This window comes from Pygoscelis adeliae, unplaced genomic scaffold (genome assembly GCF_000699105.1).
Source record: "Pygoscelis adeliae isolate BGI_AS28 unplaced genomic scaffold, ASM69910v1 Scaffold85, whole genome shotgun sequence".
In the NCBI taxonomy this organism is placed as follows: domain Eukaryota; kingdom Metazoa; phylum Chordata; class Aves; order Sphenisciformes; family Spheniscidae; genus Pygoscelis; species Pygoscelis adeliae.
The window spans coordinates 7,684,256-7,696,630 of record NW_008824900.1 but is presented as its reverse complement, the minus strand read 5'-3'; the positions used below and the strand labels follow the sequence as shown (position 1 = coordinate 7,696,630).

The following is a 12,375-nucleotide window of genomic DNA, read 5'->3' as shown; positions in this document are numbered from 1 at the left end:
GCGCTTGGTGGGAATTGTGCTTTTCCATTTGCAGCTGAGTAGCCGTGAACTGGTTGGGTGTCCCAGCAGCCCTAGCCTCAGTTTCCCCAGAGCTGTTGATAGCTTTGCTGGGGATGGGTACCTCGTGTGCTGGCCCATCTGCTGATGAGCCTGGTTCTTTGGGTCAATTCAGGCTGTGACTGTGTCTCAGAGCTTTTTTCTTTATTGTCTACCCAGTCCTTTAGTCTCTGATTTCTGTAATCTAATATTTGGGGCATCAGTAAAGATATTTAAGCTTTTTGTTATGATTGCAATACCAGTGCAGCTCCTTTTCCTTTTGGGAATGGGCTGTGACCATCCGATCTAGGCTTGGTTTTGAACTGTTTGGCTATTTGGGATGAAGAACTAGCTCTGCACTCCTGCATGAACCTGAGATGAGGCAGATGGATCGATGCCCTGCCTGGACTGGCTGGTGTGTTTTCAGTCTCCAGAGTTGTTTCATTGTGTGTATTTTGCATCTGAGAATAACAGCATCTCGGAGCCAGGTCATGCTAGGGGGGAGAGGTTATTTTAAGCTGTCACGTCTGAGGAGCAGTGATGTCAGCTCTCCAGCTCTTTTTTTTAATTACTAGTTTTAAGCATCATTAAGTAAAAGTAAAAGAAATAACGGCTGAACAGCTATATTGATGTGAAGCTATGGCTGTGGCACAGCCTGATGAACAGCAGGGGCACAGTTAAGCTGTGCCGTGGTCTCTGGGTAGAACAGGCTGGCTGCTGAGGGGATGTCTCCTCTGAATTGCCTTCCTGTGACCCAGGAATGCATTAACCATCTTGTGCCTGAACTTCCCAAGTGGCTGGTGTGGTCCTTGGGGTCTGGGAAGGAAAGAGGATGTCTTCTCCAATGGGTCCCTGTTTTGTACATTAATAAGGATGTGAGGTTGGCAAGATCGGAACCACCAGGAACCGTTCAAAATGGAGCAGGTAGAAACTACTGACCTTGTATTCATTCCTCCTTATAGGTCCTCTTTGCATGACTGCTGAAAAGCTGGTGAAGGATCAGTGATTAAAGAACGATCTTCACCTGGGGATAGTATTCTTTCTTGTTTCTGCTCAGCATGAGGTACCACCAGATGGTTCTTGGTTGCACTTTAGAGCATGACTAAAATTTATTTTTCAGGCACTTAGACAAATGGGATTTATTTAATTTCTCTTCCTGCTCTTCCCTTCCCCTCCAAGCTCTGTTGTGAATTTCCGTGTTCCCTTTTCCCTGCAGAATGAAGTGGAGCTGGGAGAGCTGCTGTTGTCACTAAACTACCTACCCAGCGCAGGAAGACTGAACGTGGACATCATTAGAGCAAAACAGCTTCTTCAGACAGACATGAGCCAAGGTTCAGGTAAAGGGCAGTGCATTTCTCACATTACTCATGCACAGATTATATGTGCTTTTAAAGCAGATCAGCGGTGAGACTGCAATTTGTGGGGGACCCAGAGGGATTTGGATGCTTAGTTCCTATTAATACAAGGCTCCGGATACTCATTTTATATATATAGCCAACAATAACAAAAGTATTTGGAACACTTACCGTGAGATAAGAGTTTGCCATATTTAAAGTAAAAATCTCTGAACCAGGTTGAGGTGAGGAACCAGGAGCTCTAAATTACCCCCGTGTTGTGTTCTGTAAGGCAGCCCGTTTGTGGCTGCGCTGTGTTTTGCAGATGCTGCATGCTGCCTGAGTGTTAATGTTGCAGCGGTTTCATTTACGCTATCTAGCTGCTCTGTGGATGGTGTGAGGTTTTTCCAGTGTCCGTGCATTGCTTTCTGCCGTTTCTGAGCGTGCTGGCTGGTAATTGCTTCATGCGTATGTATGTCCTCAGGTGTTTTTTCCATGTTCCCTGCCTCAGCTACTGCTGCTGCCAGAATATTGGCATTTTCCAAAAAGAACAGTATGCTTGGCTTCTATCAAGGCTGTCATTAATCGTGGTTTTGGCAGGGAGTGTTTTTAATCCAGCTGCCTGACTTTTGTCTCCACTGCAAATCCCTGGGAGCGGTGTGGTGGTACAAGTCCCAGTCATTTCCGAATGCCGTTTTCCAGCATGGTCCATCCCTGCGGTGCCCAACCTTCAGGAACCGGGGTACTGACTCACAATGCCCATAACGCAGAGCCTGTGTTTTGTGGTTCTTGTCAGATCCCTTTGTGAAAATTCAGCTTGTTCATGGATTAAAATTAACAAAAACCAAGAAGACCTCCTGCATGCGGGGGACGATAGATCCCTTCTACAATGAATCCTTCAGCTTCAAGGTTCCACAGGAAGAACTGGAGAACGCCAGCCTAGTGTTCACAGGTAAATGTGGTGGTGTTACCAACTTGGCACGGCCGTGGTTGCCTCCAAGGTGAACGAAGAAGCAGTTGTGGGTGTGCAGATGAGCCTGTGCAGGATGGTGTCTCTCCCAGTAGCCACCCCAGGTCACCCTGGTGACCATCGCTGTGGTCTCCAGGGAAGCTTAATTAGCACTCTGTCCTCTGCAGAAGCTGTTCCCAGCATTGCCACCTGATGGCTGGAGGTGGCTGGGAGCGCACCTCATCGGTCCTGTGCTTAATTGGTGCCATTGGGAATGCCTTTGTGCAGAGGAGGAGGAGGCATTAATTGCACTTCTCAGCGGCAACCAACTTGGGCATAAAGTCAAAAATTAGAATGAGAGGGAAGTATTGAATGATCCTAGAGTCCAAACACTGGCAAAGATAACTTCTGGTACTTGACATAATTTGCTGGTGAGATGATGCAGCTATAGGTGTTTGGCACTGACATCACCTGTTCTGTAAGCAGGTTTGTTCATGCCTTTATTTTTAAAGGGCTGGGACTCTGTGCCAAGCCCTGCGTGGCACGGCTGAGATAGACCAAGACACAGACCATGCAGGCTGTGGGCCAGGAGGAGTCCCAGAGCTAACCTCACGTGAGAGCTTTGTCAGCACTGGAGATGCTTGGCTGGGATAGGAATTCTTATTTTTAAACAATTTCTGGATCTCCTATTTTTGTTCTCTAGGCACGAAAACAGTCAGTAGAAATTGGCAATTGGGCGTGTTGCTTGGAGCAGGAGTAGCAGAGCGTAGGGATGAGTCCCCAGCTGTGCTCTTGCCTGCAGACTGGGCAGCAGCAGTGGGGCTGATCTGAGGCCATGGACCCACTGTGGCTGGTGGCCTTTCCTGCCGTTCCACAGCGTGGAGGTCTTGGGCAGGGCTGCAGGAACCCCTAGGAAGTGGTGGGTTTCCCTCCCATGCCATGATTTCACCCAACCTACGTGTGCTGTGGAGCTCGGGCACCATCAAGGGCAGGGTCATACCTTCTTGCCCTCTGGAGGAGCAGAGGGGCTGGGCAGTGGGACCCACACTCTTCTGCCACACTGGGCTCCCATGCTTCACAAACACGTTTTTTGGCAGCTTTCCACACATTACTCACCATCTTTCGATGAAGAGAAAGGAATCTGCATCTGAAAGAAGATATTTTGAAGTATTTTTTAATTTTATTTCTTACATGGCAGATACAGGTGTCAAAGCTGGTACAAGGAGCCTAATTCCAACCCATTAGTTTGTTTCCAAACATGTTATAACAAAAGTGATGCTGATCAGCAATTTAAATTTTGCCCTTCATGCTCAGAAATTTCCTCAGCAAAAAGTCTATAATTAATCACTGCTTTGCATGCACATCACCCTGACTGTACCGTGCATGTGCAGTGATGAATTTGTTCTTGGAAGCTTCCATCAGGTGATCTTGTGACAAGCGTGAAATACTCTTTTCTTTGTTTTCCCCTTTTCCTAATAGAAGAAGGAAAGGCAAACAGAGTAGCAGCTCTGTGCAGTCAGAAGGGTGAGGGGAATACACTGCTCCTCACCACGGCTGATGAAGTTAGCATTAATGAGTGGATGTCTGATTATTTTTTTCTGTGCAAATGGATGTATTCTCAAATAAGTCAATGGGAAGTTAGCTGATTTATAATCATATGTAATGCAGTCGTATTTCAGTGGCATGCCTTTTAAGTGGTGCTTCACTTTCTAAGTGACATGTTGCTTGCTTTGAATGTTGCAATAAATAATCCCAGGCCAGAAATGTCACCAGCAACTCCAAAGCTGGGAAGGAGCGTGCAGAGCTTTTCGGAGGAGCAGCGGGGCCAGGTTCTCGTGGCTGCTCTCGGACTGAAGGGTGACGTGCGGCTTGGGCATGGCACTGCTGTGGGCGTCGGGCTTGCTGCTTTTGCTGTGGTTGGGACTCTGTTGTTTGAGAGATGTGGTTCATGTAGCCAATATATAGCTGGAGCCAGAGGTGTTGGTCACGTTGTTGTGTGTACAGTCTTCTGCTGGTTCGGTGCCTGCACTGCCTCCCGTTGTTAGAGGAGCCAAGAGCCCATCTTGTTGCGAGGACCTTTGAATTGGGACTCCTGCACAGGCATCTGCGGTGTCACGGGACTGAGGTGGTTCAGGGGACATAGTGGTGGTGAAGATGCTGAGCCACGTTCAGTGTTCACGTAAGTGATGGAGATGCTCCAGATGTTGGTGGAAGCGTGTTCCTAACAGGGAGTGCAGCACCAGTTTCTTCGTGTGTGCATCGATGAGGTTTTAATAAAATGAGTGTCAGCGTGCAGCTTGGCTGAAGTTCTGGGATGGGGATGGTAGTATTCCCCGTATAGCTGCCTTCTTGGCATGTTAGGATATTGCGCAGCTTAAAAGCTTGTAAAGGGCTTTGGGATCTTCTGTTAAAAGACAATAAAGAGCAAATGGTTGCCAGCATGGAGAAGCTGTACCTCGCAATGTGAGGATCCTTTTATTATTTTGCATCTCTATAAAGCAGGAGCATAAGCCGCATTTTTTTCTCTAGGTTTTTTGTTTTTACTTGGGTTTTTTTTTGGCTGCAGTGGTGGTTCTTTCTGTTGTGTGTTTTGTGGGAGTTGTTTTTTATTTCTTTTTTTTTTCTTCAATCCACAGCTCTAGTCCATTAGGTCAGTTAATTAAATTTGCTGTTGAGTCAAAGCCCAATCGAAAAGGAAAATAATCCTGCTTGAAGGGTGGGTGACGATGCTTTGAATGGAGAGAGAGCTGTAAAAGCAGTCATGGGAGCCAGAAGTGAGTATATCTTCAATAATTTAAAGGAACTTTTTTTGTGGCTTCATATTTTGGACCCAGTCTGCAGCTGTCTTTATATTGGCTTGGCTTCACTGGAAAGCAGTGGAGCCGTGCCAGTCCCTGTCAGCTGAGGCTCCTGGCTCCCTCTGTGTGGATGGTACCACACTGCAAAGTAAGGCACTATCTAGACAAAGTAAGATTAATTTTTTTTTTCCCTGTGTGTTTTTCTACTGTGTATCTTGAATCAAACTGTCTGGGTTTAGTGCACTGTAGCAAGAATTTATGCACCGTTTTGCTGTGACTTTAGCAAGGACTGTGTGCGCAAACACTGCGGATGGATGGTTTTCTGTAAAGCACCATTCTGCTCCCTGCTTTCCTGGTGGTGCTCTGGAGAGCTGGACTTTGGACCGAACGCAGGGTTGAAGTGCAGCCGGACTGGGAGACAGGCAGTGGTGCCTCTGAGATGGGGTGCCCAGGGTGAGCTCTGCCTTAGCCAAGATTTGGGGAGCGGTTGGGCTGCTTCTTAGAACTTTCCTCCTCCTTAGGCATACTAGGATTCAACACTGTAAATTATTGGCATTTACAGACCGAAATGCTTCTCCTTCCACATTGGTGCAGGACACCTTGTACAAGCTGTCTTTCTGCCTTCCCCTATATTCCTACTTCAGATGCTTACTGGAGCTGTCACTAACTCACATGTCCCAGTTTAGTGCCTAAAATGAGGTGAGATGAGCTCAGGTGGAGATGTCCTCTCCAGGAGGAGGCATCCAGGGTCAGGATTGCTGCTGCAAGTATCTTCCATTCACAGCTTCTCACCAAAAGAGGCTAAAACCAGGAAAGCAACTGATACTCATAACAAGTCTAATGTCCGGACAGAAAAAAGATGATGAGTGAGGCAACAGCTAGTGGAGAAGATGTTTGATTTTCATTTATTCCATCAAACATGTTGTCTAGGTAATGAGCATCCGTATACATACTGTAACAGAAATGCACTTTTTTGGGTGGTTCTTTTTTCCACTTTTTGGTTTTTGGCAACTTGACACACATCCCTCATGTGCCATCTTCTGCTCAAGTGCAAGCAAGTCATGGGTTCACCTCTTGCAGAGAAATGGGGCAGGCTTTAAAAGACAGTATGTTCTCCTAACCATGTATGCCTGTGAACAAAGGTGTTAATTATTCTTTGTCCTATGGTAAGGAGACTTAGGTCCGAGGTCACTTCCAAGCAGAAAAAAGGATATTTGAGGTTCGACTGCAGCCTCTGTGCTCGGGAGGGCTGGGTGCTGGGTGCCTAGAGACACCACGCTCTCCCCGCTGATGGATTTTGGGCAGGCTGTCCTCTAAATCCCAGCCTAATCTTTGGAAAGCCTGGGCTGTGCAGCAGGAGGTGAGGCGACACCTGAAATCCGAGCACTGTGGTATTGTGTTAATGATTATAATGTTGTTAATAACAATCGTCAGTAATGCTGTTTGTGTTGCAGTAAAGCCCAGATGGCCCAATAAAAACCACCAGTGCTCCAGGGCAATCCGCATCTTGGTGACTCGTTAACATCTTTTGATCACTTACCATAAAAAATACAACCTTCAGCACTCAGTTAGGCAATATATTTCTCCCCGAGGTCCTGTCGTGACTGTGTGTGTCTTTCTCCATCTAAATAAGCTCTTGTACATGTTTACATGACAGGATCTTTAGGGCTTGTGAAGCAGGCAGGGTCCCCAAAGAGGGGAGAAATAATTTTCGTGCTGTGGGTACCGTCTGTGCAAATGCAGAGGGAAAACCCGCTTTGCCGTCTGACTTGGCCGAGAGCATAGCTGGAGCTGGGGCAAGCATTGGGGCTGATGGAGAGCGGTGGTGGGGCTTGTCCCAGTGCACCGTTCCCATGTGAAAGGTGGCCATGGCTCCAGCAGGACAGGGTGCTCTGCCCAGGAGAGGGAGGTGGGCCAGGGCAGGGTTTGCTTGTTGATGGAGAGGTGTCCTCGATACGTGTGTGGCAGCTGGTGAGATCTTCATCATAAGTACTGGCTGAGGAGGCAGCTCACAGGCACTCTCTTCTGAACCATTCACAGGATTTTTATACAATTCTCTTCACTCTTCAGTATGTTTTAAACATGGACCATGCCTCTGTTTTCTGTAATGATTTAGGACTTTTTTAAAAATTTATTTTGTAAGTATTAGAGTTCCTGAGGGAATGTTGTTGCACAGTGAGACTTTGCACACCTATACCCGTGGTTTCAATGGCTACTGCAGAGGGGAGCTGATGATACCATCAAGTGTCTCCCTGCACAAAGTGCTGTAACAACACATGTCTTCAGACCCCTGGATCGCTTTGATGCTTTATCCCAGGACTCTAATTAACTTCCAGTTAATGGGCAGTATGTGACTAAAATAACAGATTGCTGTTCAGTAGCAAAGTACCTTGTTCCTCTGTTGCCTTGTTTTCCCTTTCCCTTGGCTTTTGGGAAAATTTAAGGACCATTTAATGAAGTTTGAATTTTTAGAGGGGAAAAAAAGTCATTGTTGGTGGGTGTTGCTAATGGTGCAGTTCTGGGTAGTTTAGTTTGGTTTGCTTTGACTGAAATACTTTCTTTTTGAAGAAATACTGCCTGTTTGAGCGTATTCTCTCCTGTCAAGCTGTAATGGCACAAAAGGAATGGAGTTGGGTCTGCCTTGAAATCCTGACTTCTTGTTGGAGGTGGATGTTTTGGGATGTTTCTGTATCTGGAATAAATGGTCACTAATGGCTCAAACAGCCCCTGGTGAGCACAGCTCTGGCCTGCTGTCACCCTTCACTCCCGGGGATGTTTGAGATGCTCTGGTACAGACCGGTTTGGCTTTGTACGTTGTCTCATGAGCATTTTTTGGATGTTTAGTAGAAGATGTTTTGGGGCGCTCTTGATTCACATTGTTGGTGGAGATGGAGGGGAGGAGAGCAGCCCTGACCTGGGCAGAAAAGGCTGTATGGAGATGGGCCAAAGCTTGAAGGTGTTCATCAGCTCCAGACCTCGCCTTCCAAGTGAGCCCAGGTTAGGTGGAAGGGCAAACGGCTGCACCAAAGGCTTACAGCTCACAGACCCACACTTACCCATTGCAACTGGAAATAAAACTAACTAGGATTCATTCTGGGTGACTCCTAAAGTTGGCCCTCCAGGCGGCTTGAGTCCTGGTTGAGGAGAAGATGCCTGAAGCTCCTCAAACCTTAAATCTATTCACTTTTCCCCATCAGCCCTGGTGGTCAGACTTGTCGTGTAGATGTTGGAGACAAGGTGATGCTTTTGGTATTTGCCTGCGCTGCACAAGACTTGTAAAAGTCCTGTGAATGGGATGCAGAGATATCAAGGCTTTTCAATGGTACTTTTTTAACTAACGGGCTGATTTCCAAATGTCCCAATTAGCTGAGCAGGTTGGAGGCTGATAATGGTTTTGGCCTTGGGCTTCTCCAGAAATAAGCCTGAATTTTGATTTGCCTGGCTGTGTGAAAGCATGACCTTCAGATGCCACCATCATCTTCAGGTGCCCGTTTGCAGGGATGGAAACCGCGATGTGTTTGGGGTCATTACACATCTACATTTTGACTTGCTGCTTCAGGTGCTCATCTCTTGTTTCTCCTGGTTTTTTTTCTTTCCCACAAAAAATACTAAGGCACTTTGTCTTTTGCACACATACATGGGGAAAAAAAAACCCTCCTCTATATATGAGGCAAATGAAAATAATTTTTTTCCTGTGCTGGAACACAGGAGGAAGAAGTAGTCGTTTCTGTTTTGAAACACTATCATGTTGGGCACCATAACATCTCTTAGATGGATGGATAATTAGGCAACTTGCTGCTAGGAAATTGTTTCTTGTTGTCTATTAGACATGTGTTTCTGAAGCATTGGAGTGTCTGTATATTCCACATATCTGGAGCTCAGAAGCAGAATCTAATCTGTGCTTAAACCTGTGTAATCCTATCTTAGCCAAAGGGGGGAAAAAAAGAAGAAAAAAACATTGATGTCAGTGCAGGATTTTCTGGGGATTTATATCTGTTTAATTTAGCTCAGAATTTGGCCTTTGTGTCTGGCATTATAAAACACTTCATGTATTTATGCACTGGCCACCATATGGTCCGTGCTTGGGTCTGGGGAGAGCAGAGTGCTCCTGGCTGGTGCCTCCTGTGGTCCCGGCTGCTTTGCCCTGGGTCCTGTGGCCACATGAGGTGACCCAGCAGGTGTTGTGTGAGGACATTTCCCACTCTTGGAGCGATGGGAGAGGGGCACGGGGAGATGCGCTGACAGCAGGAGACCTTGGCCTCCTGGAGACCGCCCTGCCTGGCAGAGCCTCTCTGCAGCAGGTATGATGCACGGGCTTCAAAACCCTTCTGGGAGGAGGAAGGTCCCCATTGCTCTTCATCTTCCAGATCCCGATCTGTGGCTTCCCGGTCTCCACGATAGATGCTGTTTGTCAGCCTGGAGCAGGTGAGGGAACAGAGAGGGTTGGTTGGAGACGCTGAGTGGGGTCCTGCAGCACTGATCCTGCCTGGCATCACCTCTGGTTTAGGGCCACCGGGGAAGATGCTCCAGGAACAGATTTGGCTTTTCGCAGCAGGCTCACTGCTTTAACAAGGAGGAGTGAAACAGTATTAATCCTGCTGAGAGCAACAAGATGCTGACACTTCCTGAGTCAGTCTGTGGCTTGCTTAGAAGGCAAAATAAGACTCTTCAAGTGGACTGACTTAGTTAATAAGTCGTCTGTGGTTTCAGAGTCCATACCTCATTGCAGATATGGCAGAAGCCACTTATCCTGGAGCTCTTTGGAATTTTTCGGGAATCTTTTTCTCCTAAAGAAAGGAGCAAATCCTTCTCTCTCCAGGCTGATCATCAGCACTTGCTCATTTTGCCAAGCCCATTAATTTAAGCAGTGTCATGCCTCTCTTGACCTCGGTGTTTTATCTTGTTTTGCTCATGACGTGATGAAATAAATCGTTGAAACATCTCACAAGGCCATAATCTTTCTGTATATCAAATGAGGAAAAACCTCGGTGGCAGTAGTCACCCTGGGTGGTAGAGCGGTGTCTGGAGATGAAATGCCTGTGCCTGGCCCTGTGGCTGTCGAAGGAGATGCGTGAACGTGCCGACAGAGGCTGCGTCTCCCGCATGGCCATCCCTGCCTTGGTTTGCAGGTGCTGTATGGCATTGGTACTGGAGCCTGTTCGTGTGAGGTGTATAAATATGCATGAAGCTATTCATGTGCTTTGTTGGATCTGGGGCTCACAGTGTGGAGAATTAAGATGCAATTTAAAAAAAAAAAGAGAGGAATTGGAGGTGGAAAAAGCCAGCTGCAGATACTCCTTTTCAGTATCCTCTGGGCTGTCTCAATAGATGCATCCAGTATGCTATTCCAGTTTTTCTTGATGAGATAATTTCATGAGGTGTCATCCCTGTCTGTCCTTGAGACCTCTGCAAGACACACTTGTGCATTTGTATTTCCCCTGATCCTTGGGTCCCTGCTCTCTCCTACGGGACTTTCCTCTCCCTGTCTGAGGCCAGACGCCAATTAGCCAAACGCCCGGCTCGGGGCACACTGCCAGCTGCATCTGCAGGGTCCCCTTCCCAGGTGGCCCCAGCCAGAGCACAGGGGCTGCCCTCACAGGAGGATGAGGAGGGGAAATGGTTTTCCAAAGAGAGTTTCCTTGGTGTGGTGGTTTTCTCCCACGTGGAGCAGCAGCTGGATGCAGGAGCCGCGGTGGGTCTGTGCGTGGCCAGGATTTGGCCATGCTCCCAAGCGGTTCCAATTCCCTCTGGAGCTGGGCAGGCACCGATGTTGCAGGGAGCAGCCTCACGGAGGAGATGCTGGGAAGTGAGTTTTATGTGCGCATCAGAGCCTGATGGAGATTAAATTGATAAATGTGAAACCACTGCATCTTCTCCCCTGCTCTTCTGTCCTCTACTAAATATTACGGGCCACACTCAAGGAGCAAAGGGGCAGAATTTGGTCCATACCTGTGACCTTCGCAGCGTGCATCATTACTCCTGCTGCTGCCTGCTCCTAGCATCACCCTCTTTGTGCTAAACAGCTTTTTAATATTGATGTCAAGCAGTTCAGAAGTAGTTTTCAGACCTGCTTAACCTGACAACTCAGGCCTGCTAGCTGATGGCAGAGCTCACCAGCCGGCATAGAAAAGGCTGGGTACTTGTTTCTACCCACAAAGGATGGGGGACGAAGCGTTGCCTGTGTGAGTGGTGCAAGCATGTGAAATACGGCACTTTTTGAGACCCTGCCAAGCCCTGAGGCTCAAGTGGAGAAGTGTGGGGAGTGTTGATGGGTCAGTGCTAACAGGATTGTGGTTCCTGCCAGAGAGACCCCATGGTCTCATGAGACCTGTGTCCTCAGGGAGACTCTGCCGCTCAATTGCCTGTGTGCAGCCTCAGCCATGTCTTTGCTTATTTTTCCCTTTTCCCCTGGTTTGGTTGTAATCCGAAGATGCATCTGGGCACGGCGTGCAATGTGGCCGCCGGAGCAGGATGCTGATGGCCAAAGGTTTCTGGGTGTAGGTTTTGCAGGTTGCAGCACAATGCCAGCTGGCAGCAAGCATGGATGCAGGGGTGCAGTCGTGTCTCTGGGCTGCGGGGTTAGGTGTGCCTGTGCTGCAAAGCCCTGGCAGTAAGAATATTTACTGTGTAGGTGTTTATTCGGTTCCTAGCCTGGTGGGCCAAGGGTATCAGATGAAACTTTTACAGGCTGTGGCAACAGCAATTGCAGGTATATAATAGTGGGTAGGATTTTTTTAACGACTTCATGCCTGACGATTGATCCAGGCACCCAATATTCTCCCCTAGACCAGCTATAAAAATTAAGCTGGTTTTTTTCTCTCTAGTATTTAGATTGAATAGCTTTATCCTGTAGTGGAAAGAAAAAGGGCAGGGCCCTCTAATTCCTTGGGGGTTTCTTCACTGGGGAGCTGGTTCCTGTGGCTGTGCTCTGCTGTGCTGGGAAATGTCCCCTGCAGCGGTGGGCTGGCTCTGTAATTGTGCCGGCTGGCATGTTGTGCTGCAACATTGTGTGTCAGAGGGGTTCATGTGAGCCGCACTGAGAGGTGCTCCATTATTTAAGGCCTTTTAAAATATGCCGGATGCAACCAAATTGCATTTAAAAAAATAAATTAAAAAAAGAAAACAACTTTGGAGGCAGTTTGTAGAGAGTGGGTTGTAGTGTGTGGTAAATAAGCTAACGGCAAACTAGTATAAACTGGGTGAAGATGTTCTGCTTGATGTCTAGCCTGAGTAAGAAGGCAGATGAAAAACAGAGGCA

General features: G+C 47.6%; 1 protein-coding gene across 1 annotated transcript in view; it reads left to right on the top strand.

Annotated features, from left to right (window-relative positions):
• Positions 1-12,375, top strand: part of SYT17 (synaptotagmin XVII) — a 37,381-nt gene that overhangs the window by 19,618 nt on the left and 5,388 nt on the right. The window contains exons 6-7 of the mRNA XM_009324826.1: positions 1,253-1,373; positions 2,167-2,322. Of these exons, the coding sequence (XP_009323101.1) occupies positions 1,253-1,373; positions 2,167-2,322 (277 nt within the window). The remainder of the gene's footprint in view (positions 1-1,252; positions 1,374-2,166; positions 2,323-12,375) is intronic.